The sequence below is a fragment of the Nannobrachium achirus genome (assembly GCF_963921795.1).
Source record: "Nannobrachium achirus genome assembly, chromosome: 1".
NCBI lineage: Eukaryota > Metazoa > Chordata > Actinopteri > Myctophiformes > Myctophidae > Nannobrachium > Nannobrachium achirus.
The window spans coordinates 25,194,560-25,218,743 of record NC_137810.1 but is presented as its reverse complement, the minus strand read 5'-3'; the positions used below and the strand labels follow the sequence as shown (position 1 = coordinate 25,218,743).

Genomic DNA, 24,184 nt, shown 5'->3' with positions numbered 1-24,184 from the left:
GGCCATTTGACTCGGAGGCTTTCAGCTTTCAGGAACAAACCAAAAATACACAGGGAAGACATATTATAAACACAACTGGGGGTCTATTAGAGCAATGTTAACTCCATAGACACATACAAAACAAAAAGTAAAAGAATATGGCACCACCTCTTTAACTAAACACCTGTTTCAGAAGCTGAGAACAATAAAGCTACATTTTTCTTTGCTGGCCTCTTCTTTGAGTTCTTTTTTAGAAGCTGAGAACATCAATCCTGTTGTGTTGCTAATAACTGATGTTTCCTCTGTCTGTTTTCTGTTTTCAAGATGACGCTAGCTGTCTCTGGGATCAGCTATCCCTGCCATCACCTCAGTGTGTGTCGAAGGTCCTCACCTGCCAATACCCAAGAGCCCACAGAAGAGGCATGTACACACACACACACACACACACACACACACACACACACACACACACACACACACACACACACACACACACACACACAATAAGTAGTTTTTGAGAAGTTGTCCATAATGCAGTCATGATATCACTTGATTACTGTTAATGTAATTATGTTAATTAGTAAACCAAATACATATATATATACTGTACATATGTTCTACAGTGTGCAGATGTCCACATGATCAGTGACAGTGAGGGAGATGATTTTGAAGACGCTTCAGAGTTCGGTGTGGACGATTCAGAGATGTTCGGAATGGGCTCTTCAACTTGTCGGAAGACCCCCATGAGTATGTACAAAGAGGCAAAGAGGTTCTACTGGCTTTGTTGACTAGACCAGTGTTTCTCAACCTGTGGGTCGGGACCCCCGGGGGGGGGGTCCCCAAATTATTTTGGGGGGGTCCCCAGATGATTAGCTTAATGTGAAACATTGTTTTCTCACTCAACAGTAAACAAACCAACATACAGTATAAGTTTAAGACCCTTTTAATACCTCTAAAATAAAAATAATTAAACATTGGCCATATTGTCAAATAGATAGGCAGAAATTGTGAAAATAGCAGATCTACATGCTCACAACGCCTCGCAACGCTTGTTATTCAAATTGTAAGTGCTCGTCAGGGTTGGGGGGTCCCCAGTTAAAATATGATTATTTTAGGGGTCGCGGCCTGAAAAGGTTGAGAACCACTGGACTAGACCATGAAACGACCTGTGATGTACTGTATATTTAAACTCTTGTGTGTGTTAACTCATTAACACACACCCAAAGCTCATTCGTTTCATTTGTGTCACCCTGCAGTGCCAGAACATAGTGAAAATGAAGGTGATGCCTTATTGCACTTTACTGCCGAATTTTCAACAAGGTGAGTGAAGCCCCACATGCTGCTGCTATGGTGTTTAGGGAATTGTTTTGCAGAGATATGTTTTTAATAAAAGTTTTTATTGCTGACATCTTAAATTGAACTGTGTGTGTTTGTAGGTATGGCGAGGTCCATCCGATGTTCTACATTGGGACCTTGGAGTCGGCATCTCAAGAGGCCTTCTACGGCAAAGCTAGAGATGTAAGTAGCACTCTATCACATACACCCCTATATTGAGAACGTGTCGGAGCCACTGTTTGATATAATTTAATCAAAACTTGCATCAAATTCTCACCCCGACAGCTGAGGCTTTATATTTAGCTGCCCCCCCCCCCCCTGCCGATTTCTCAGTTTTTGTCCTTTTAAGGAGGCTTGTATCAACTGACAGCTTGTGTGGATTACAGTCTTATTAGACTGTGAGGACACAGCAAGATGTTAGGGGGCGTTCAGATCACCAGGCGCACGAGGGAGGGAGACAGGGGGAGAGATGTGATGGAGGGAGTGTGAGAGAGAAATGAGTGAGGGAAAAGAAGAAGAGGGGATGATAAACGGAAGGAAAAAGAAGATGGAAGCTTGGCCCACTTCCCGCTGCCCAACTGATCTCCTCTTTTAAGCCAACACAATATGGCCCATGTGTCCCTTGTGCTTGTTGTACTGTACCACAATGCAAGGGCCCAAAATATAAGTCATTTTTTATTGTGTGTGCTTTTGTTTTGAAATTATGTGTTTGAGAGTGAGACCATTAGAAATTTGGGGAATGAAACCGCAAACCATTGCACCCATGTTGTTTTAAGCACTTAACCCCTTCACTGACTGGAGTTCCCCTTTACTAGACCCCCTCCTTTTCCCCTTCTACACCAAGTATCTTTACTGAAAATAGCCTATATCTAGAATATCGCCTTTTTTCACTGAATGTTCATCCCTAGAATAGGGACTCTAGGGTTCATGTGGTTAAAACAAACCTTCATGTCAAACCATAGTCACTCATGGTAGTGCTGTAAAATCTTCACCTCAGACCAGGGAACCAATTTTATCATCCACTGGCCGCAGTGGCTGGTTCACACTAAACCAGCTACCTTCTCAATTTAATTTGTCAGGTGTAGAAAATAAATTCCAATTGATGTCGGCCACATTTGTTTGACAGAAAACATAATTGCAGCTTGCAGCTATTGACATAATGTACCAGTATTTGTCTGGTTGGTCCAACCCTGCTGTCCTCTCTTATAGTCCATCCTCCCTTCAATCCATCTATCCAGTGCTTTCAGCATTCTTCCCTCTGTTTTGAATATGGGCCTTTGTCTGTCTTTTCCACATCATCATAGCTGGCCACGGACCAGCTTTGTTAAGTGGATATTGGTGTGGGTCCGATTGGCGTGGAGGAGGATTCGGTGGATTTCATATACAAGGGAATCAGTCTCACTCTCTTAAAGGCTGAGAGAGAATAATCACTAAGTAAAACACTGCATTTGATGAAGTGTTTCTGAAGGGGTGTGTTGCTGGGGGAGGGGGTAGCGACTGTTGAGATAGACTCAATCCACCCTTAATGAAAATGCTTTGGGCTGCTAGGCTGAGCTGTGCTGAACCCTTTGGGGGATCAGTGGTTAGTGAGCGCGTACAGACAGACAGGCCACCCATCGCTGGCCACCATCCCCGCTAAATCCCCATCAACGCAGTGGTTAATCACACTAACCCCTCTCTCCTCCGCCCTCCACTCCTCTGGCCGCCACACACAAAGACACATAAAAATTCATAGCCTTGCTGGAGAGGGGGATTCAAGGACTTATCACTGCCAAGTACACAGTGAAATCCTCAGTGTTCATTTAACTCATGCGCACAAATGTAGCCAAATGGACCTGTAAGGGTCAGTTTTGTTACATGCGTACACACACTCAGAGGTGCACATGGATACATGAACATTGGAGATTTTACTTTGTGTCTTCCCTGCAGTAAAGGAATTAGAAAAGAGCAGCGTGGCAGACTGGAGACAGAGGAATGGATATTCCTGGAAAAGTGTGAGCGTTGTTGGTCATTTCATTGATATCGTCTCTACTCTCTAATGATGGCTGTTGTGCTTTCCTGTGTTTATTTAACAGTATAGAGACACACACACACACACACACACACACACACACACACACACACACACACACACACACACCATACAAAGTGTATACAGTATGTGTCCTGGCAATACAGTATATGGTGTCCTAGGAGTCATTTTGCTCGTTGTAATTGTTGATCAGAGCAGAACAACCTCTGTTGATGTGTTTTTTTTAAATCAAATGTGCTAAAGCCACAGTAGCAATCCGATTATATGGGACTACATGTCACTTTAAACGTCAGAGCTTAACTCGGCATGTAAATATGACACAAATGCATAAATGTGAAGTTAATTTCATTATTTACCCACTGTTTGCAGCCGAACGTGGAACTGTCCGGAGTGTCAGCGCTCCATTACTTAGCGTAGCGATGCAAGTCGCATTATTATTTCTTAAACCTGTATATCCCAAAGATACAATTATTGTTTTATAATACTTGATCAGTATAGTATAGCCATAAATGTTATTCTTCAGTTCAGTTCAGTTCCGAGCCCCTCATTGTCTAGTAAATATGAACGATAATGGAGAATAGAGACATCTATATTAAGCATTTTGAATGTGCCAGCTTTTTTAGTAATAAGAACCACTTAAGACTAGTTTGTGCCAAAACTCACAGTCATCAAGAAGTTAGGATCTTGCTGCAGAAATACTTTCTGGAGAGGGGCACTCAAGGAATTATCACTGCCAAGTAGGCCTACAGTACACAGTAAAACCCTCAGTATTTATTTAACTCGGAGAATGTACAAATGTTCCACAGATACTGTTAACGATAAAAAATAAATCACACCCGCAATATAGCTTATAGATCAACAGAAGCCACATATAGAATTATTGATTGTAATGCACTACATTCTCACCAACGCGCGCGTGTGTGTGTGTGTGTGTGTGTGTGTGTGTGTGTGTGTGTGTGTGTGTGTGTGTGCGCGTGTGCGTGTGCGCGCGTCCTGTATATTGTATAATCCATCTGTTAATCTAATTAACTCAACTGACTGATCAGAAATGTTCTGTATTATCAATCTATCAATAATTAATATTTTATTTGCATAGATCTACTTCTATCACTTACAATTAGACTATTAATACCGTGGTAATATATTATTTAAATACAGAAAATGGTTATCTCAGCCCTTGATAGATGACATCCGCTTATTGAATCTCTCTGGTGGTAATGTTGAATTTGACTTGGTAATGAACTAGTCGGAAATGTGTCATTCAGAAATCTCTGTTATTATAGTTTTTGGTATGTTTAATGTCTGCCATGTGGTGCACTACTGCTTGTGTTTTCTGTGTGTGTGTGTGTGTGTGTGTGTGTGTGTGTGTGTGTGTGTGTGTGTGTGTGTGTGTGTGTGTGTGTGTGTGTGTGTGTGTGTGTGTGTGTGTGTGTGTGTGTGTGTGTGTGTGTGTGTGTGTGGGGTCACTACATGAGTCATTTGAGCTCTTCATTTTGAAGTGTTTGCTTTTCCAGCCTACTACCATCCGATCAGTTTCTCACCTTCGCTCTCTCTCTCTCTCTCTCTCCCTCTCCCTCTCTATTTGTTTCTCATTCACTACTCGCCCCTGACCCTATCATATCACACTGATAATGAAATACATCCTCCAATAACACTAATAACATCCACTGAATGGGGCTGATTGAGCCTAAATGAAAATGTAGGCTGTCTGCCCCGAAATGTCAATTACATTTTTATTTATTACCAAGTGAAAGCTTAATGTAAAGATCAAAAAGCACTTCTCTAAGAGCGTATAACAGATCTGAAGTCTGAAGTCTTTGGTATCCCAGACTAAGGCCTAATGTAACCATTATTCCACTTCCGCGTTCTGAGAAAGTGATGAGGTCCTTTGTATTGTCTATGATGAGAAGTGATTTGCTGTGACAGGAGGCGGAGCCAACAAACAGAGGTGTATTGCTTTAAAACATATTAAACTTCTTAAATGAGGTTTGCCAACCAGTCAGAAGCTCGCTGTGGTCACCACGAATGTGATGTGAATGTTTAAGACATTTTTGGACACATCCATTTAGCGCTGTTGGTTTGAAATTAGACTTAAGTCTTAAGGTAGTATGATGACGTCATTTTGCCGCGAAATTCTCCCCCCCTCAAGGCTCATAGAAAACATATAAAGAGAAGGCTTTTGAAGCTGAAAAAAACGGAGTGGGGGTTCTAAAACTTTAGCGATTTAACAGTTAGGACCCTTTTAAGATTTGTTTTATAAAAAAAGTTACATGGTATAACTTTAAAAAGGTCTAGTCTGATACAGCTTGATTTTGAAAACTTTATTGATTGAAGACTTTATTAGAAATTTGCATAGGAAAAGTTACAGTTTCATACAGTTCACTGGTACAAGGTCAACTAAAAAGAAGTACGCTTTTCGGCTTATTTACACAGGAAACCTGCCTTTCATGTAACATGAATGTTATGGTCCAGTGAGATTATTTATTCTCTCCTCCTTTTCTTACTGCCCCTTTCTCCGATGCACAGCCTTTTTATGTCCGCCCCACAGTGAAATAACAGGGGCACTATGGCACTGTTGTGTACGTTAAGAATTGTATCGTATTCTTCTCATATCGCGCAGACATAGCTGATGGGGGAATTACACCTGCCTGTCCCAGCGACCCGCGTTACACAGGCTCATTTGTTGGAACCAAACAAACACTTGTTTCACAGGTGTCATGTTGCCTCCGCAAAGCAAACCAGTCTTATCAAAGGGAGAATTAGGTGTGTGTGAGTTAAAGGCTTTTGAGTTTCTACTTCTCAGACCCTTCTGAATGTAGCATCTGTTGGTACCTCCCACACACCCCTTTTCTGTTCTTTTTTTGCTGCTCATAATACACATTTACGTTACAGAGAGTGTGGGAGTGAGAATCATCGTACAGATGATTGAACAGTTCACATGACACAAAGCCATAGTTCATGTACAACTACCCAGTGTCTCTTTCACATGATTTGGAAGGACGGTTAAAGGCAGACTAACAAGATTTTGTGTTCCTTGGAATTACTTTGATAGGACGTTGGAGAGAGTCTGGAAAGCAAGGGAAATGCAGAAATGTGGAAGGGAGGAGCTTTACACAAGTTACTCAGTATTAGAATATACAAAAAAAAAACAATAAAAAAAAGAAAAAAAAACAATATCAAGTTCTCAGCAGAGCATCTATTTACAAAATGTATTTCCCTTTTACGAATAAAAGATTTATTTGAGGCCTACTGTGGCGAAATTGTCACAACAAAACATTGATTTGATTTTCGGGCTTCGTCGTGGCCTAGAAATCTAGTAGCATTGGCTAATCAAATCTGGATGTTACATTTGTGACTGGATTTAGCCAATCAAATTTGGATTACATTTTTGTGACTTCCACCCACCGTCCACCCATAAGCCAGTTTTTCCCTTTAAGAATGAAACATCACCAAATGAATGGATCATTTTATGATCATTTATTTGTAACTGGGAGCGTCCTTACAAGCTGAGCTTGTAAGGACCTTAATGCTGTTTTATACGTGGTTGCGCATCATGTGCGTGTCACAGTGACTTCAGCTCCCTCATTGAATTGATGCAGGGGAATAATGATTTTACAGTAGTAGGCTAAGCCAGAGTCAATGCTGCGTGTGTGTACGTCACGCACGTACGTACACAATAACATGCACACACAAAAAACAGGTTGTGATTCAGGAACAGGTGTGTGGAAGGGCTATGGGGGTCACTATCTAGCTCAGCTTGGACCTAGTAATTTAGCTGAAGTGGGGATTTGCTCCTCCCCGCTAACAGCCAATACAAAAGATCAGACTTGAAAGAGGAAAGAGAACAGAGGGACGTGGACAGTTGAAGCAAGATGACTGGGCCTCTGTTATTTGAACCTTCAGTTTGTCCAAATGCCCACTTTGACTAGTCTTTACACTTGCTGTAAGCGTGCATGTGTGCAAGCATGAGTCTTTGACTTGTGTGGAGCGCAGTCGAAGTTTGTGTGTGCATGCTTGTGGGGCTGTCTGCGTGTCATTGTTTTTTAGTCTGTATGAGAGGGTTTTTTTTTTATGTTCTAAAACTTTCCCTCCCCTTTCTCTCCCTCTCACTCTCCCTCGCTATTCTCTCAAGACTGCATTTGCTTGTCTTCTCAGCATGAGTGTTTAATCTTTTCAGGCCGTTGAATTGGTCCAATGAATGAGCCCCCAGCTCCTTCTCTCTAGGAGCCCAGGAGATTATTCTAAAGCTCTAATCGTTGAGCAAACACAGCAGTGCTCTCCCTCTCCCATTCTACACAGGCCACAATATAGCACAACTTCTTCTTTCACTTTCCCTCACTTTTTACGCCCAGTGTGGATTTTTTTTCCTTTTGATGCATGTAGCCTAGTTTACCACTCCTGAGAAATGAACCCCTAGACCAGTGGTTGTCAAACTTTCAAATGTCAAGGTCTCCCCTTAACTCTGACTGTGTATAACCTAGCGGGTTCATTTGGTTCCATGTATACACTGTCAGAGTTACAGACTTGAATGGGTCAATTTAGACCCCCCTAAAGGAACCCACGGAGTCCCAGGAATCCACTTGCCCTAGACTCAAGAGTACACCTTCAGAGTGGTGATTGGGGGTTGTAGAAGAAAAAACAACAACCCACAACCGAAGAGGGAACAACTGAGGGAGATTTCTTTATTTATTTATTTATTTTAAGCAATGTAATTTAGAAAGCATTATCTCCTACATCGTCCCCAGGAACCTTTTCTGTTTGTGGCTGTGTTTGTTTTTTAATTAGTTTGCCAGTTGTGAAAATCTTCCAGGCTTATATGATGGTGTCAATATCCTTGGATCTGGAGCTTCGTCAATATTGTCTGGCCCTGCCGATGCTACCCTGTGCAGGCCGCTGGCATTTGGTGTAAAATAAATAGAGTGATTTGTCTGTTTTGTTTTCTCCACAGCCTGGTCGCCTCCCAGAGAAGTTTTATTTACACCACTGCCCACTTGATTTTGTGTGGTATTTGCTTTTCTTGCCAGCTGCGGCCTTCCTTCGGTCTATGGAAGTGATGCCGCCTTCCTAACGGTGTCTCTCGCGGTGTGTCATGGTCATGTAGTGTATTTTTCCCTGATGGTTCACCCATGACAGCACAACTGGTGTAGGAATTAAATCTCACACTGCGGATGCATGCAGTAGTAATATTGGAGCGCTGGACAATTAAAAATAATAATGATGATAATCTGCCTTCTGAGTTCTCTCGAGACCCTGGGCCCCTATAACCTTGCTCGGTAGCTCCCATTGTTACCTAAACTTGTTAAAATGGAGCTATTGAATAAGATGAACAAAGTATACATTTAAAGAGAGAGATGTCTAGTCTTTAAATTAAGGTTTATTATGGCATATTTTTTTATATAAAAATAAATGGGTTTGAAATTTGATATATATATATATTATTATCCATGTATTTTCTATCTATTAATGCATGCCCAACTTGCATCATTCCCGGGTAGGATGGTGCCTGTTTATAACAGTGATAACGGTGTTCCGCTCTGGGTACTTTGACAAGAGGTACAACTTGCATCGACTTATAGTACATTATAGTATGTTCCCGACTTGTGGGGTCCTAGTAATGAGCACAACACCTAACCTAAAGTGATTGCATTTGTTGGTGGTTCAATGGGGAGGTTTTTAGTTTGATTGAATAAATAGTTGTATTAAATCCTGTCATTGTCCCCATCTCCTCTCCACAGAGAAAGCTGCTGGCCATCTACCTCCATAACGATGAGAGCGTCCTCAGCAATGTCTTCTGCTCCCAGATGATGTGTGCCGACTCCATTGTCTCCTATCTGAGCCAGAACTTTATTACATGGGCTTGGGACATCACTAAAGAAGCCAACAAAGCCAGGTACAAGCTTCAGCCGTCAGGGTCTTTCATCTTCACTCTGGTGGACTCTGCATTACTAGCTAGAAAATAGTCTCGCGTAGCCAGACAACTATTCCACAATATCCGAATGAGCTACACCTCCGGAAATCCGAGAGAGGAAGCTGGCATTTCCGTCCCCGAAAATATTTTTTATTAACTAATTCGCTGCCTTTTAAAAATGGCTGCTAGTGGTGCGCGGGCCGACCCGGTGCCGCCGCCCGCCTGCCAACCCGCCCGCATGTGGGTGGGTGGGTCAAGGTTTTCAGACTCAATTGGCGGGCGGCGGGCGGGCGGGTTATCACCACTCTCATGTGCAAAAAATAAATAAGAATAATCACCTGTTCTTATTTGCCTTTTATTCTTAATAAGAGTAGGCCTATAAGAATAAGAATACAACGTTTGAATAGCACGAGCGAGCGAGTTTTAAAATGCGCCAGAGAGGAGCGAGGTTTCTCCTCCGCTCCTTGGTGCGAGGACTGTCCCGCTCCTGTTGGGGCCGCGAACCACATTTTGCCAACATTTGACACAACGTGAGGTCGTGAGCACAGCAGAGAGAAGATGCACAAACAATTCAGCGCGTGTCGTTGTTCAGGATTTCACTTATGTCTCTGTCATCCACACAAGTTCGTTTATAAATACTTTGTGTCGGTTAAGTTATAACCAGCCAGTCAACGGATTTTTTGACTGAATGAACCAACCACGCTCACCTCGAGTCGAGTCGCTCCCTTCTCTCCAATCTGGTGATTAATCAATAACCAACAGGATTTAATATTGTCCGTCTTTTGCTGTCTGTTTAAAGTGCAAACAGTGTTGCAGTGCTGATTCAATCTTTGGGGGGTCGCTCTTCTCAGTGCTACTGTAAACCTTTCTGTAAAGCGACTTTGGGTACTTAGAAGAGCCGTATATAAAGATGAGCTATTGTGGAGATGATATACCATCTCTTTTTTTTAAATGCGGGTTGCGGGGCGGGCGGATTCGTTGATTTGTATATTGTTCTGCGGCACGGGCGGGTTACGTTCCGTGCGGGCTGTGGGTCGTGCGGGTTATGAAAAAAACATGACCCGCGCAACACTAATGGCTGCCAAAGTGCCAGGATGCCACAAGTCTCCATAGACTTCCATATAATTCATAGTGCACGGATCATGCACGCCCATGCATAGATCATGCACCACGTGTGTGCACGCCGTTCACAGCTTTCAAACAAAAAAATCTGTTCAGGCATTCATGAGATAGCAGCCATTATGTTTTCTTCAAATATAAACAAACATGGCTGCCATGTAAATAGAAGGAAGTCCAAAAATATATATAAAAAGAAAAGAAACGGCCCGAAACACGGGCGTGGCGCTGTCAGAGTACGGGAATAACTCATATCGGGTGTGTTTATGGTTATGTCTGAGTCATAGTGACAGGCCTATATATGGGTGTATCGGGTTTGTTCATGGTTATGTCTGAGTCAGAGTGCCCTCCCAATATCCAATTTTAATATAATAGGGTTCATTCTTTTTTTCTTTCTTTTCAAATCTTTTTATTATATTTTCACATAGAATAGCCCAGAGGCAGGTAGACAATCTCAATAAAAAAGCATCATCACATGTAGATATCTGAGTACATCATTATAAGAGAGACCAAAACCCGACCCCTATCCCCCCTCCCCCCACCCTCAATCCCCAGGACGGTTGCACACCAGATTCGATAAAACAAGAAATAAGATAAAAATTAGTACAGAAAAAAGAGAGAAAATAAGAAAAAAGCGGAATAGATATTCAGAACTTGCTACGTGTTGGGTTGGTCAGAGCAGGTAAGCGCCACACTACGCCATTTGGATATTACGGTAGAACGTCATAAAAGGGCTCCAAGTCTTATAGAATTTCTTTTCAGAGCCAGCAATTGAGAACCTCAGCATCTCCAGCTCCAGACAGGACATCACAGTGCAAAGCCACTGATTAAGCCCAGGCGGGACAGCATCTTTCCATTTAAGCAGAATGGCACGTCTAGCAATCAATAACGTGAAGTCAACCATACGACTCTCTGTCCGTGTTAGGGGAAGACCCTCAGTTCCGACTGTACCGAACAGAGCCAACAGGGGGTCCGGGTCTAGATCACGGTCTAAAATGTTGGACAGTGTGTCGAATACGCCACTCCAGAACGACTGTAGCCGTGGGCACGACCAATATTGGTGTATGAGCGTGGCTTCACCGTTACATTTGTCACATCTAGAGCTCACGTCAGGGTACATGCTTGCAAGTTTGGCTTTAGAGATGTGGGCTCTATGAACTATTTTGAACTGTATTAGACAGTGGCGGGCACAGAGGGAGGATTTATGTATAGAGGAAAAAATTGAATCCCACTTTTCTTCCGATAAAGCGAGCCCAAGATCCCGTTCCCAATCAGCTCTTATCTTGTCCAATGGCGCGGATTTCAGATTGGAGATGGTGTCATATAGGATTGATATAGCGCCTTTTGTCGTCGGATCGAAAGATAAAAAGGTGTCTATGGGATTGGTATCGGGTTCTTCAGGGAAGTCGGGTATTACAGATTCCACATAATGTCTAACTTGGAAGAACCTAAAAAGGTCCGATCTAGGCAGGCCGTATTTCCTTGTCAATTGTTCGAAAGAGGCAAAACCCCTGTCTATAAACAGGTTCTTGAAATTTCTGATGCCTTTTCCACGCCAATTCCGAAAGGTTATATCATTTAATGACGGAACAAAAAAGTGGTTGGAGGCTACGGGGGTTAACAAGGAGAAATTTCCATAGTTATAGGTTCTCCTGAACTGAGTCCATATTCTCAGTGTGTGACGCACAACCGGATTAACTATCAGTTCAGGCAATGGCCGGCCCAACGGTGCACAGAGAAGGGCTGGGAGCGATAGTTCCCCACACGACTCTAGTTCTAAGTTAGTCCACTCTGGACGGTCACGGCAAAAGCAGTAATGGTTCCAAAAGGTTAGACAGCGTATATTGGCAGCCCAATAGTAATGACGGAAGTCAGGAAGTCCCATGCCCCCTTCTCTCTTCGCCCTTTTAAGTAAAGCCCTGCTCACACGTGGTTTCTTGTTCTGCCAAATGTGTGACGAGATAATTGAGTCTAGAGATGTAAAAAAAGACTTTGGAATGAACACCGGTACACATTGAAAGAGATATGTAAATTTGGGGAGAATGTTCATTTTGATTGAGTTAATGCGACCTGCCAGAGACATTGTAAGGGGTGACCACTGCTGTAATGATGTTTTAACTTGGCTTACAAGAGAGACGAAGTTCTGCTGGAAAAGGTCTTTGAACTTACGTGTAATTATTGCTCCTAGATAAGTGAATTGAGTTCTCTCTACTTTGAGGGGGATAAGAGTGTAATCTAGGTTGGATGCAGCCTCGTTTGATGGAAATAGTATACTTTTAGTTAGGTTAATCTTATAGCCTGAGACACGGCCAAATTGATCCAGCAGGGACATAACTGTCGGGAGGGATGTCAGCGGGTCTGAAATATACAATAGAAGGTCATCCGCGTATAGGGACACCTTGTATTCTCTCTCTCCCCTCCGAACGCCCTTGATATCAGCATTACCGCGCAAGGAAATCGCCAGTGGCTCAATGGCTAGGTCAAATAAGAACGGGCTCAGCGGGCAACCCTGACGGGTCCCGCGGCCCAGGCCAAAGCTACGGGAGAATATGCCATTAGTCTGTACGGTTGCAGTGGGGGAAGCGTACAGTAATTTAATCCATGCAATGAACGTCGGACCGAATCCAAATTTTTCTAAGACCGCGAACAAATACTTGAATTCGACGCGATCGAACGCCTTCTCGGCATCCAGCGACGCGACACATTCTGGCCCCTCCCCCGAGGGAGAGTGCAAAATATTGAGAAGGCGTCTCACATTAAAGAATGAATAGCGATCTTTGATGAAACCGGTCTGGTCTGGTGATATTATTTGAGGGAGAAGCTTCTCTAGTCTGTGTGATAGCACCTTCGCTAGGACCTTAGCATCTATGTTCAACAGTGAAATTGGTCTGTATGACGCGCACTCTACAGGGTCTTTCCCTTTTTTAGCAATTAATGTTATACACGCCTCACTCAGAGAGGGGGGGAGCGCGCCCCGTTCAAGGGACTCAGCGAGAACGGCCGCCAGCTGTGGGGATAAAAGCGCGGAGAACTTCTTAAAAAATTCAGCCGGGAGCCCGTCTGGTCCCGGCGACTTCCCGGACTGCATTGATGCTATGGCTCGAGCCACCTCTGCCGATGTTATGGGCGTCTCCAGGTTTTCCATTTGGTCTTGGGAAATAGTTGGAATATCTAATGGATCAAGGAATGCCGACACCGCTACGTCATCTCCGTCTGTCTGGGAAGTGTATAGGGTAGAATAAAAGTTCTTAAAGGCGTCGTTAATCAAAGTTGAATCTGAGGTGACTTCTCCGTTCGCAGTCCTGATGTTTGTTATGATTTGCTTAGCCCTCCTCGCTTTTAGTTGGTTAGCCAGTATCTTACCGGTCTTTTCACCCTGCTCGTAGAATGTACTCTTAGTTTTTAACAGTAGATTTTGTGCTTGATGAGTAGCGAGAATATCAAATCTTGATTTGAGTTCTACTCGTCTATTGTAAAGTTCTGGGGTTTGCTGAAGCGCGTACTGTCCGTCAACGGCCGCAATATCAGCGATGAGCTTAGAGCGTTCTCTTTCAGATTGTACTTTTTTCCTGGCTGAGAAAGATATAATTTGCCCTCTCAGGTATGCTTTAAGCGCGTCCCACACCATGAGTCCGGAGGTCTGTGGATTAGTATTGGTTTCAAAATAGAATTTAATTTCCTGCTCAATAAATTTCACAAAGTCATCGTCTGAGAGCAAGGTGGAGTTAAAACGCCAACGTCTAACTGGGCGCGGGACCCCAGGGAGCGATAATGACATCACCAGAGGAGCGTGGTCAGAAATGACAATACTGTGATACGCGCAGGAGTGAACTTGGGGCATCAGACGTCTATCCATTAACAAATAGTCAATTCTGGAGTACATGCGATGCACATGGCTAAAGAAGGAGTACTTCCTCCCTGTGGGGTTAAGATCTCTCCAAACATCTGAAATACCGCATTCTGTGAGGAAAGATTTGATATACGTGACAGATCTATTCACTGTTCCGGGTCTAGCGGAAGAGCGGTCCAGGACTTGGTCCAAACACCGGTTAAGATCTGTTCCTAGGATTAAGTAATGCGTGTCTAGATCAGAGAGGTGAGAGAACAATCTAACGAAAAACCCAACATCTTCAACATTGGGCGCGTATACGTTGGCCAATACCACATTCATGTGAAATAGCTTGCCTGTGACAATGACATATCTACCGTTTTTATCAGCTGTAATTTTGGTTGATTCGAATGGCACATTATTTGATATAAGGATGGATACTCCCCTTGCCTTGGCCTCGAAAGTAGAATGGAAATGCTGCCCCGCCCAGCTCGCCAAGAGTCTGGAACTGTCAGATGAACGCATATGAGTCTCCTGTAGGAATATAACATCTGCGTTGAATTGTTTAAGATGAGTAAATACTTTTTTCCTTTTAACCGGATGGTTCAGCCCTTTGACGTTCCAGGTCACCACATTAAGGTTTCTAGCCATTATGTATAAAAAGAGAAGACAAGAAAAAAATAGGTGACCATGTAAAGGCACCGCGTGGCGCGCCTGCCCAACCACCACGAACGCAACAGTAACATTAGGTATCCCGCAAAACTATCTGTAGTAGAAGACAACCGTCCCTTCCCCCCCCACATTCCCCAAGGCCTTCCCGGAGAGAAAAGCATGAAATTGAAAATTGGAAGAAATATGTGAAAAGGCCACAACCCAGATAGCGACTGTAGAAAACAGCCGCAAGCTCTTCTAAGCTTGTATAACCTAGCTATTGCTTCCCTATTCACTACCGCTCAGGCCGTACTCCCACAAAATTAAATTGCCTCTAAAGGAGAGAAGATGAAAGAAAAAGAAAGGAAGAGGTGAAAGGGATCAGATAAATAGAATAAATAAAATTATTATAAAAATGAAAAATAAAAGATAATCCAACATATGCACCCTACTATACTGTCTCGTAGGGCCGGAGCGCAGGTACCATGACCCAAAGTCAGCAGGTCCACTGAGTGAAAAGTGGACATATAGATGATGTCATATCAGTTACAAATTCTGTTAATAAGGTGTTTATTTTGTCCCTCAATGTTATAAAGTCAATTCACTGTCTGAGACGTAAAGGTAAACTTAGGTGTCAAGCAAAACTTGGCTATTGCACTCCGGCCCCACAAGGCAGCTCACATAGATATGAAATGTAAAGCATAGATACGAATAAACAACTAATACTGAGCAAGATATCAATGTTCATGGACATATTCCAAGTACCCCTACAGTAATTGGCACCTGACAGTGGGTTGCATGCTCGTGCGTACGCACACCCAAACACACACACACACACACACACACACACACACACACATACACACACACACACACACACACACACACACACACACACAGCCTGCACAGGGGGTAAACAGTCCTCATTTCACAGTAAGGGGATACGTGTAGAGGAAGTTATATGTGGCCAGATAGCGGGAACAAACAGGCAATGATAACCCCTGCACAGGCATAAATGCATGCATACACACAAACAAGCACACATATACACGCACGCACACACGCACGCACACACAAAAAAAAAAAGAAATGAGGGGGGGAGAAGAGAGAAAAAAAAAAAAAGGACATATATATGTACATATATATACACACACATACATGTGCATACACACACGCACACACACATACCATAATAAGATAAAATAAGCATCTAGTTAGAGGCAGAATGTTACAAAGGAAGGTGATCATTGGATTCCAATATTGAAAATATAAAAACAAAGGTATATATATACATATAGAAAAGTGATAAAAAAAACTAAAACAGAATAAGCTATGTAATCCCTAAAAGAAAAGGCTCTATGTGGCAATATATCTATCCAAAAGTGGAAAAACGAATGTCCATGAGTCAGTTTGTAGGCTAAAGTAAAATCTGCCAGTCTAGAGAGGCTGCTGTTAAACCAAAAAAAGAAAAAGTTACAAAAATAGTAGTAATACCGCCTCCCAGCCAGCAGAGGCAGCGTAGACCATTATTGTCAAACGTGGTTCAAAGTTCAGAGTTCACAGTTCGGTCCATCCGGTCAAAGGCGCCAAAATGGCGGCCACAGAACGAAAACAAACTGACTCAGGCTATCTGCATATTAGAGCCACATAAGAGGAAGAATGAAGTATAGAACAACGAAAACATGTCGAGAAGTCTCGACTACAATCATGTCATCATAAGTGCAAAGCATTCAATCGCTCTCTAACACTTAACTAAACCGCCGTAACGTAATCGTCATGCGTGGGGGAAAAAAAAAAGACATAGCGCATGTTAGCATGTAACGGGCGCATAAGGATTCGCTGTAGACAAAATATGTGATTGAATAAGCACAGTCCGCCTTGACCGTTAGAGCGGACATGTCTACATACGCCGTTAGATTATATAATATCAGTCTAATCGTGAGAAAAATGGTAAAGTTCAGATATAGGAAACTGCGCCGTGCGTGTCGGAGGCGCTAAGATGGTCAGGTTAATAAGCGGTCAAGCCAAACTAAACGTGATGAATATGATTAAGACAGATCTGTTAGGTCTGCGAAAAGAAAATAAGCTAATAAAGCTCAATCATGACCAAACCATCCATATAAGCGCGGAGCATCTGATCGCTTCGTAACGCTTATGAAAGAATCCGCACCACATCCGTCATTAAAAGGAAAATGCTAAAGCGAGCATTAGCTAGCGATGAATGCAAATGTTAAACCCACGTATCCATAAACACAAGTAACAATAAAGAATAATTATAAATAGAATAAACCCATTTATAGTAAGAGCGGATGAGTCCAGACATGCCACAAGATGTTATGGCGACGTTAAGAAATAAAGAATAGTACCTAAAAAAAAGATATAAATATATAGAGAAAAAAAAGGGGGGCTGCGTAGCATTCGAGCTAGCAGCTCGCCTTACAATCGAGCCTAAACAGGCTATCTTAAAACAGCTAAGCCAATATCAAAGGCAACAAAGTCGGGCACGCCTGAACACTCCGCTTCACAATGTAGCATTAACTTCAAAAGGAAAAAATAATAAATAAAATAAAAAAAGGTTGTGTATTTACGTCATAAAAGGAAATGGGAAAAATGAAATAAAAAAAGAAAACCCCGTTAGCCTATACTAGCTAGCCAGCCACCCACCCCCACCCCACACAGGCCACTGTTAAACAATACAAATAAATAAAAGAGAAGTGACATAGCAAATAGCAGAGCTACAGAAGCCAAACCTATCTAAACATTTACTAGATATTGTGGTATCAACTGTGGAGTACGAAAGATCGACCATGTACAAGTAAAAAAAAGTAGAAAAATAAAACAGCTGGAGGATATTAGCCTATGTAGCATGTTAGCGTGTGTTAGCCGGCCAGCCAGCTCCATGTACTACTACCGTCCCTTCTCAGTCGGGCGAGGTCCCCTCATCCGGCCCCCGGTTCTTCTTCAAAAAGTCTACGGCTGCTTTTGGAGAGGCAAGATGTTTCCTTCCCTCCGCGGTGGTTATGAAGAGCCGAGATGGATGTAGGAGCGTCGGTTTTAGGCCGCGTTTGTACAGGGCGGTCATCACGTCTCGATAGGCCGAACGTTGATCGATGATTTCTTGTGGCAGGTCCTCGAAGATCTGAACAGGGGTCCCCTTGTAGTTTAGGGTTCCCCTTCTTTTCCTGGCGTCTCGCACTATGGCCTCCTTGATGCGGTGGCGGTGGACACGGGCTATTACGGTCCGAGGTTTGGCACCAGTCGCAGGCCTGGGAGCCAAGGCCCGATGTGCTATGTCAAGCTCGGGCGCTTCTGGTAGCAAATCCTTGCCCATAATTTCGACAAGTACGTTAGAGAAAAAGGTATAGGGCTGGTCTTTTTCGATTAGCTCGGGTAATCCAATTATACGGACGTTATTTCTACGTCCCCGGGACTCAATGTCGACGACCTTGGCCTTCATTCTAACATAATTATCCTCTAAAGTATCACATCTAGCGTCCAGCTCAGCGAGCTTGTCGGAACAACGCGACGCGTTCTCCTCCAGTGCCGTCACACGCTGTCCCTGGTCAGAGAGCTGGATTTGCACGTTGTCAATTTTCGCCTCGAGTGATGCAATAGTTGAATTAGTTGTCTTAAATTCGGAGGCGAGGGATGCTTTTAGGTCGTCAAACCTGTTAAGAACAATGGCCAGGTCTGCGGTGGTTAATGGCGCCGGCGGGTCATCCTTCTTGGCGTCCTGGCGTGTCTGCGGTTTTGCAACGACCGCTGGTTTCTGCGAGTTCGACATTCTGCCGACTTCTTTTCCAGTTCAGATCAATGGAGAAACGTTTAGAATGATATCAATGCACTTTAGGTAGAGTTTAAAGGAAAATGAGGCTTTAAAATCAACTTTTAAAGTAAGTGGGAGCAGCAGCTCCTCAAGCACACTACTGTTCCATTCGTAACCCGGAAGCCCCACCATTCTTTTTTTAATAATCCATTAAATAGATATTTAGATTAACTGTTAGACTCCTAACATATTGTTTGTGTAATGTGATTGTAATGGGAACAGCTTTTACATTTTACTATAATATAATGCAAAGCAATACCAACATTTTATGACATTTCAAAGAATGTCAAGATTGTAATGCGGGTGTCGCTCTCCATTCCGACATGTCGCCACTTCGAAATTGACTTCTTATTGTCGGAGTGGCGACACTTCCTTAGAGATTAAGTTTAGGGTAAGGGTTAGAGATAGGGTTAGGGTCGGAATGGAGACATGTCGGAAAGGAGACATGTCGGAGTGGCGGGGTGTAACCTTGTAATGCATAGAATTTGCTGCCATGCAACGCCGACATCCATCCTTGCAGCCTTTCACGCTTTCTCTCTTGGTCTGTATTAGTGTCTCTCTTGGATCTATGTTCACACTCACTTCTGAAGGGGGGGGGGGGGGGGGCTAGGGAGATGGTGCTAACAATAGGCGGTGTTTGCATGATGAGGCCCCTGATTGGTCAGTCTTGACTAATCTGTCTGAAAGGATGTCGTGCTCCCCTCAACTCTGAACATCTTTATCTTTTTACTCAACAAGGTGGTGTTTCCCTCCACTATCCATTTCCATTGCATGACAAGCACGTTCATTCTGGTACACCAGGAATGACAGTGGTTGGGTGTTATGGTAAACAGAAGCGGGGGGTTCCGAGATAATAGAATCTGAACCAAGCCGGACCCAAATGTAGATAATAAAACAAGCAAGTAATCTACCTTCTTCCCGCGGGGGAAGAAACCTAATAACCCCTCTTCCGAAGAATGCCTAGTGGAAACCCTGGTAGGCTGGCATGTATATTGTACCCTATAGTAACCCATAACCTTCACTGGCAATGTATTGGTCATACTTTTTATGCAATCAGAATCCATTAGAGACACCCCCATATTATTTCATATTCACAAGTTATCCCAAAGCATTATTGTCATCGGGTTAGATAGATAGCAATTGCATATTGCCTCTGGACGGATGGACCTGAGAGAGGAAAGCAGAGAGAGGAGGAGACGGAGTGAAGTAAATGTTAAGTCACAGTTATTAACACTTATTTTTACACAAACTTCTGGCAAAAGAACATTTTATTCATAATGGCAGGTATACTCCTGTGGAGCATGTCCATGTGATTTGATCAGTTTGGATGAACTTGTTGCCCCGGTGTGCAGTCCCCCCTCTGTCAAGCCGCTTGGCAAAGTGTCTCATTCTCTGCCAAAAATAAATAACCAAAAAAGCCCACACAGTACGATCGATCCCCTGATTGTTTGTAATGACGGAGGTTATCTCTGTGCTTCCGCGGGGAAAAAAACAAGTAATTTCGACCACCTGCTCGCGAGTTATGGGCCATTGAAACAGCGTGTCTCGATTTCACATGAAACGCACACAAAGGAGCGGAGATACATGCGTTTTCTTTTCTTTTTTACAGAAACTGAGGCGTATCTCATGTTGTGATGTTGGGACTGTGGCTGCAAATGTTTCCGGCTCAGACCGTGACATGCTCGCGTGAAGAATGTGCATGGGTGTCTTCGTGGGGTTCAACCGGAGCTCATTCAGATGCACACAAGCGGTCAAGCGCCCAGTCACAAGCGTTTTTCGGGGATTCGTTTCGCTCAGAAGTGTCTAAAATGTTTATTTTCTTCAAGATGTTTTATGCCGGAGCTTTATACAAAATGACAGAAGACATTTGGGACACACTGAGCTATGTTTTGGAGTTTATGTACGGATGTTTTATATGGTTTTGCTGTTGTTAAACAATAGAATTGAAGGCTAGGGTGGTTCTCCATTCTTAAAAGTCAGGTCGATGTGTCTCTGTGTCATGTGAGTGTGCATCTTTGAAATGATACATGTCAGACTGATGTCATGGTAGTTGTCTTGTTTAGAGAGATCTCTAGATATATGCACTGGGATGATATCAGAGAGAGAGAACACATATCAGGCTTGCTCTTTTTCATGATAGCCTGGTTGCAGATCCCAAGGATATAATGTGAGCTAGATTGCAGTTCATAATAACCTCAATGGCGTCCGCACTTTCTCCCTGCTTCAGAGTGGATTTTACTCTGGTAAAGTGTCTCTATGTAGGTAGATAGATAGATAGATAGATAGATAGATAGATACCTTTATTATCCCAAGGGGGAAACTCAGTTGCCCAGTGGTAGCACAGCAGTATACAGTTATTTACAAAGTTACAGAGAAGTAAGAAAAATGTAGGAAGAAACAAGAACAGTACTGTAACAGTAAAGAGAAGGTGCATCAAGAGAGGGGGGCGAATAATATATATATATATATATATATATATATATATATATATATATATATATATATATATATATATATACATTATACCTGTCGAATTTAGCGCGCTATTAACTAGTTAACTCACAATCCTTTTAATGCCGAGAATCTTTTTAACGTGCGATTAACGCAGCTGATGTTTGAGCCTCGGTGCGCTCCGTAGTATAGAGAGTGAGGAAGCGAATGCGCAGACAACAGTCAGTCAGTGTGTGATGCGGCTAGCAGCCTATGGCTAGCAGCAGGGCTAGTCATAGTATGAGACCCCATAACTCTATGTATGAGACAGACAAAACGGCGGAGATTTTTGCAGCTGACAACCACAATATCACCGCTGACGGCGTCGCGCGCATCAAATACCGAAGCGTCGAAACGGCACATCTGTAGACAGCGCGAGCCCCAGACACACATGCTCCCAAGAACAGGAGCGCTCCAACTTGTACACAAGCACATAGTAGCTTACTTCCCAGAACCCCGCACCAACACGCTAACAGTGACCACCAAATGCATGCAACAACGGCCAGAGAGCCCACATAGCAAACAGGTTTGGCCCAAACCTGTCTGGGCCTGGTTATGGCCCAATGGCCCAAATCCGGCTGAAATCCGGCAGGTCTGGCTGAGTGTCTCTAGTACTCTCTACATCATAACAGCTGGGTTTCTCAGTGAACTAGGGTGCCCAATAACACCAGTCCAGGGTGCCTCAGAATACTTTGATAATATTTAGAACGTATCAATATTACTTAAGTTAAACCAATTTAGACCCTCTAATGCCTCATGCTTGCTTTGTAAAACACCCCTGAGTTGCACTGTACTTGAGTTATATTTATACACCAACTCTCTTCACCCAAAATAGCCGATCTACAAGCTCTTGTAGCATCTTGTAATGAGCTTGTAAATCTGCTACTTTTGGTTAATATCCCCTTAGAATAGGGATGCTGGGGTTTAGTGATTGAATGCCAAGTTTATTTTAGATCTGTCCTAATGAAAGATTTAAGGGAGCCCCTGCACACTCAAAAGTGTGCAAAATCATGTTCTTTATTTTCAGTTAAATAAAGTGCAAGCTTTTGGTCATAGACCTTCTTCAGGCATGCAGCACCTCGATGAGCGGTGGTCGTTTCACTATTAAGGAAGCAGATATTTTCTCAAGTTATTATATGTTTGTTAGGCCTATTATGGACAGTATTTGTTATTATTCCAAATAATAATACATATGCTGTATTTGCATAAAGCAAGTAGGCTATTTGTCTACTCCCATGTTGATATATATAGTATATAGAGTATTATCTGTTTAAGGTAGATTTAGAACAAATACAAAATATGCGATTAATTGCGATTAATCGTGCGATTAACTATGGACAATCATGCGATTAATGGGATTCAAATTTTTAATCGACTGACAGCCATAATATATATATACATAAAGTGTCTTAGGGCACAACTATCAAAATAGTACAGTGTCCACTGAGATCCAGAGTCCAAAGAGACCATAGCAGTCAATGCTAGTTAGTGCAACAAGTATCTCGCTGTCATTGTTAAACAAAGCAGAATACTCAGAAACTACTAACACAACCTAAGCACTAAAAAATCAGTGCAAAAAAAAAAAAAACGTCTCAAAGAAGAAGAAACTAGGAAGCGTGTCACAGCCAGACGCACATGAGCACCCTCCCTGGAAGGTCCTTAGAGGTCAAAGTCAATACAGCTATAGTTCCGTCAGTCTAGGTTAGGAAGGAAGTCCTTGTCAATCGTCCGTTACCTCAGCTCCTGCCTCTCTATGCCTCTTAATACTCAATCTCCTCCCTTCATCCCTCGCTCTCTCTCCCTTTCTCTCCATGTTTCTCTCTCTCTCTCTCTCTCTCTCTCTCTCTCTCTTTCCCCCTCTCTGCCTTGTTACCTCCAGAGTTAAGCCGGCCCCCTGGTAGGAGCCGTTTAAGAAAGACTCTCCAACACTGACCTCACTCCTCCTTTATTTCCTCTAAGGATATTCTCTCCTTCCTTCATTCCATTATCCATTTTCCCTTTCTCTCCTGTTCACCCCTTTGCTTTTTGCCCCAGCTGAGCCTTTTTATTGCACATTAAAAGGCAGGCAACATCTGGAGCCTTTCATCGCACACAGCTAGTCGCAGCTTTGCTGCTAACGCTTGCATGCACGCTTATATGCATACATGCACACACACTTTTTCTCCCCATTCTCACGCTCCCTGCTTGATCCAGAGTGACTGGTGATTGGCGTCAATCACAGAGGCTGTTTAAGGTGTCCTGGCTCCGTGTATGTGTGTGTTTAATGAACCAGCCGCTACTGGAATGTGACTGTTGGATTGCCTCTCCATATTCTCACAGTCCTCCCAGTAAAATGATTAATTATGCATAAAACCAGTTCCACTCATTGCATGCCAGCATAATTGTCACCCACGGGAAATGCAGATGATGCATCTCACAGATGCGCTACTGTCCTCACGCGTGGCAATCAATTCAGACTACTCCACACGCACACTGAAACTCTTGCTTTCAGTCTTGCCATTCGTGTTGATTGTCAACATGAGCGTAGTCTTCAAGCGTGTCTTTACACGTACTTGTGAGTTTCCAAGTTCGCTTTCATGCCAACTCTCAAATGTGGTACTATATGTCAGTATAGCCGACAGGGGTAGTCATACACTCTACACTTGACTAGTTTCCTGACTTCCTGAAAGCTGAAAACATGATTACTGTCCGAACGGAGGAGAACAAGTTATTTTCAAATCAAAACTTGTCCATGTTGACTTTCAGTGTGTGCTACATAGTGAGCAAGCACAGCATCCGGTTCCCATACATATTACCATACAGGTGGCTGGCTAAAATGTTCCCCTGCAGTGCTACTGTACAAGTCTGACTCATCAACTGCCCAGTGGAGCGAACGCCAGTCCCAGCTAGTCGACTCACATCTTCACGCGTCACTTTGATGTGGAGAAATGTGAGCTTGACAGTGCGGGTGAAACATTAACTAACTTTGGCTACCTTGATGTGCCATGAGAGATGGAGGCGGGAGGGGTGGACAAATTA

The 24,184-nt window shown here is 43.1% G+C and overlaps 1 protein-coding gene across 1 annotated transcript in view; it reads left to right on the top strand.

Annotated features, from left to right (window-relative positions):
- faf1 (Fas (TNFRSF6) associated factor 1) overlaps nt 1–24,184 on the top strand; it is a 92,806-nt gene that overhangs the window by 43,500 nt on the left and 25,122 nt on the right. Inside the window, exons 9-13 of the mRNA XM_080735126.1 lie at nt 304–399; nt 603–726; nt 1,236–1,299; nt 1,416–1,497; nt 9,082–9,236. Of these exons, the coding sequence (XP_080591252.1) occupies nt 304–399; nt 603–726; nt 1,236–1,299; nt 1,416–1,497; nt 9,082–9,236 (521 nt within the window). The remainder of the gene's footprint in view (nt 1–303; nt 400–602; nt 727–1,235; nt 1,300–1,415; nt 1,498–9,081; nt 9,237–24,184) is intronic.